Genomic DNA, 2,712 nt, shown 5'->3' on the forward strand with positions numbered 1-2,712 from the left:
CGATATATCTTTAAGATACGTTTTTGCTGATTCATTTTTTTCTTTCCCTTGATCAAAAAAAAAAAAAAACGAAAGTTGAGTAACCTTGGAACTGGTTATTCTCACTTTCACCTGACACTGAACCCTGATTACATTCCAATAGAGTAAGACGATCACCGAGGAATAACTGTCTAATATAATCTGATTGATTTATACGACAAACGAGAAAAATTAAAGAAAGAGTCTCTCGAAGAAAATTAATTAATATTTGAACAATTATACGCTTCAACAAATTTTTGCAAAGCATTTTTCTTTTCTTTTTTTTTTTTTATTGCTTCCTGAAAAAAATTCCAAATTCTGAAAACACGACTCTCTCATCTCGCGACGAATATCTCACCTTCCCTCTGGTCCAACAGCATCGTCGATCGACCATCGCCTGACAAGCCGAATCCTGGGGCTGCGTCCTGTATTTCCAATCCAGTTTGCTCTTGTGCAAGTAGAGGGACAATATAGGGACGTCCGTTATCTCGGTTTCGTGGCCTCCAGCCTCCAACAGCAGCACGCTCCACCCCGGGTTCTCAGTGAGCCTGTTCACAACCACGCTTCCGGCCGAGCCACCACCCACCACCACGAAATCGTACTCCCTTCTTAGATTCTTGGCCACCTTTGGTTGATTCTCGGGATCCATCAGATCGTAATTGTAATAAGCTAGGGCCGCTATGATGATCGGTATTATGGCCAATTTTCCGAGGAGGAGAGTGGCAGCTTTTACGGCCAGTGTCGCTGTGCTTATTAACGTCATCTTTCGTTTCTTAGAATTTGTTTCCTTTCTTTTTTTTTCCGATCTTAATTTTTGGGATTCGAAGTTTCAGAGTTTCTTCTTTTTTTTGTTTTCCTCTTTATCTTTCTTATTTATTTGTTTTTAGTTTGAAGAATTTTTGGGTAATACGAAATTTGTTTCTTCTTAAGGAATATACGATAGTTTACAAAGGATCGATTTCATTATTATTAATGAAGTGTATTATTGTGATTGAAGGTCTCATATCCTAGATTTACCTAGGATTCGTTTCTTCGATAATGAAACTAGATGCCATTGTTAATCGAAACGATAATAACAGACGAATCAAATAATTCCTATTTGGATCATGATGAATGTCGCTTCACCGGTTCCATCGAGTTATTTCATTTGAATCTTTGCTTCATGTGTCAGCCTCGGTGTGGATCTGCAAACAGATGTGAATTAAAAAAAAAAGATATTAATAGTGCAGAATTATTAATTGAACGAATTTATGGAAGAAATAATATTTAAATAAATTAAATTTTCGCTCGTCATTTGTTCTTTTAAATATCGCAAGTTAATACACATAACATTTTTTAATATTAAAAATAAAAAAATATATACACACACAGAGAAAGTATTCATTCAAAGTAGCCATTTCAGAAGTTGACGAATTCGTGAACTTGAACCAGTTAAGGTTATGGTTCTATTTTCATAGAAACGGGTATAGGGACAATCCAGTTGGAAAAAAAATCCAACTGACCTTGAAATAGCCTTGAGACGAGTCTCAAATGACTTCAAAATAACCTTAACCCAACATACGTGTAATTATATAAAGTATACAAGGCAAATATTGAACCATGACTTTCTAATCTAATCGCGTTAATCGCTCGTTTAATTTCGGCGGGAATTTCAAATTTAATCGACAGGAGGAGGACCTAAAATTTATTCTTAACAAAAACAAAATTAAATTAATTCCAACTTATTATCAATTTATCTCTATTCTTTATCCGTTCAATTAAAAAAAAATTAAGGAAGAAAACAGAAGAAAAAAACCGCTTAACATCTGCATTAGAAAAAAATAATAAACTCTCGAATGATTCAATTCACTCGTCCATCATTTCTTAATTGCTTTACGCACCGTTGCATACGCGACATTCCGAATTATCACGAGACAATAAACTTCGTGAACACACTTTCTCACTTGTACGTTAACGAGGCTCGTATTCACCGGCACGGAACGCGCGCACACATGCACGCACACATGCGCGCGCACACATAGTTGTTTGTGTCACGACGATTGTCACGATCCACGCGCACCACACTCTTCCCAGTCGTACGAGGAAACGATTGGATTCGCGCTTTTGCATAACTTTCTTCATTGGCCAGACAATGCAGTCCAATGGCATACCCATTCACGGGCACCGTGTCGCTCTGATCGAACTTTTTCAGCTTGCGACACACTTTCTTTTCCCCCCCCTCTTGCTCATTCGATCCTCGTCACTTTATTTTTTTTCTTTTTCTTTTCTTTTTGGCGCGATGAAAGCGACATGTGCGCGCACACGTATACGCATACGCTGTTTTGAAAGTGGATATTATATTTGATGGAAAATTTGAAGGATTCAAAGCATTATTTTTGGAAAAAAAATATTGTCAAAGTAAGATAAAAGATTCCGTATTTTAATTTCTTTACTTTTGATTTCAGATTAATAATACGTGTATACACGTGTTTTCCCTGAATAAGAAATTCTGAAATAATCTACGGAATTCTTTTTTGCAAGAACATATATCGTTAACGATTAAATATTCGTCGCGAATTACAGTCATCGATAACCGCTAAAAAGCAAACTAAGGATTTCTAATGTTTCTTTATTTGCACATTAACACTTCAAACAAAATTATATACAATCATATTGGCATAAGTTATATGCATATACATATATATATATATATAT

At 35.8% G+C, this 2,712-nt stretch overlaps 2 protein-coding genes across 3 annotated transcripts in view; one reads left to right on the forward strand and one right to left on the reverse strand.

Moving 5' to 3' along the window:
* LOC102675261 (glucose dehydrogenase [FAD, quinone]-like) overlaps positions 1-867 on the reverse strand; it is a 3,185-nt gene extending 2,318 nt beyond the window's left edge. Inside the window, exon 1 of the mRNA XM_006610671.2 lies at positions 377-867. Within this exon, the coding sequence (XP_006610734.1) occupies positions 377-781 (405 nt within the window). The 5' untranslated portion in view covers positions 782-867. The remainder of the gene's footprint in view (positions 1-376) is intronic.
* The window catches only part of LOC102679685 (flotillin-2), a 105,176-nt gene that overhangs the window by 50,379 nt on the left and 52,085 nt on the right, over positions 1-2,712 (forward strand). The gene's annotated exons all lie outside the window — the stretch shown is intronic.

This window comes from Apis dorsata, unplaced genomic scaffold, assembly GCF_000469605.1.
Source record: "Apis dorsata unplaced genomic scaffold, Apis dorsata 1.3 scaffold_74, whole genome shotgun sequence".
Classification (NCBI taxonomy): domain Eukaryota; kingdom Metazoa; phylum Arthropoda; class Insecta; order Hymenoptera; family Apidae; genus Apis; species Apis dorsata.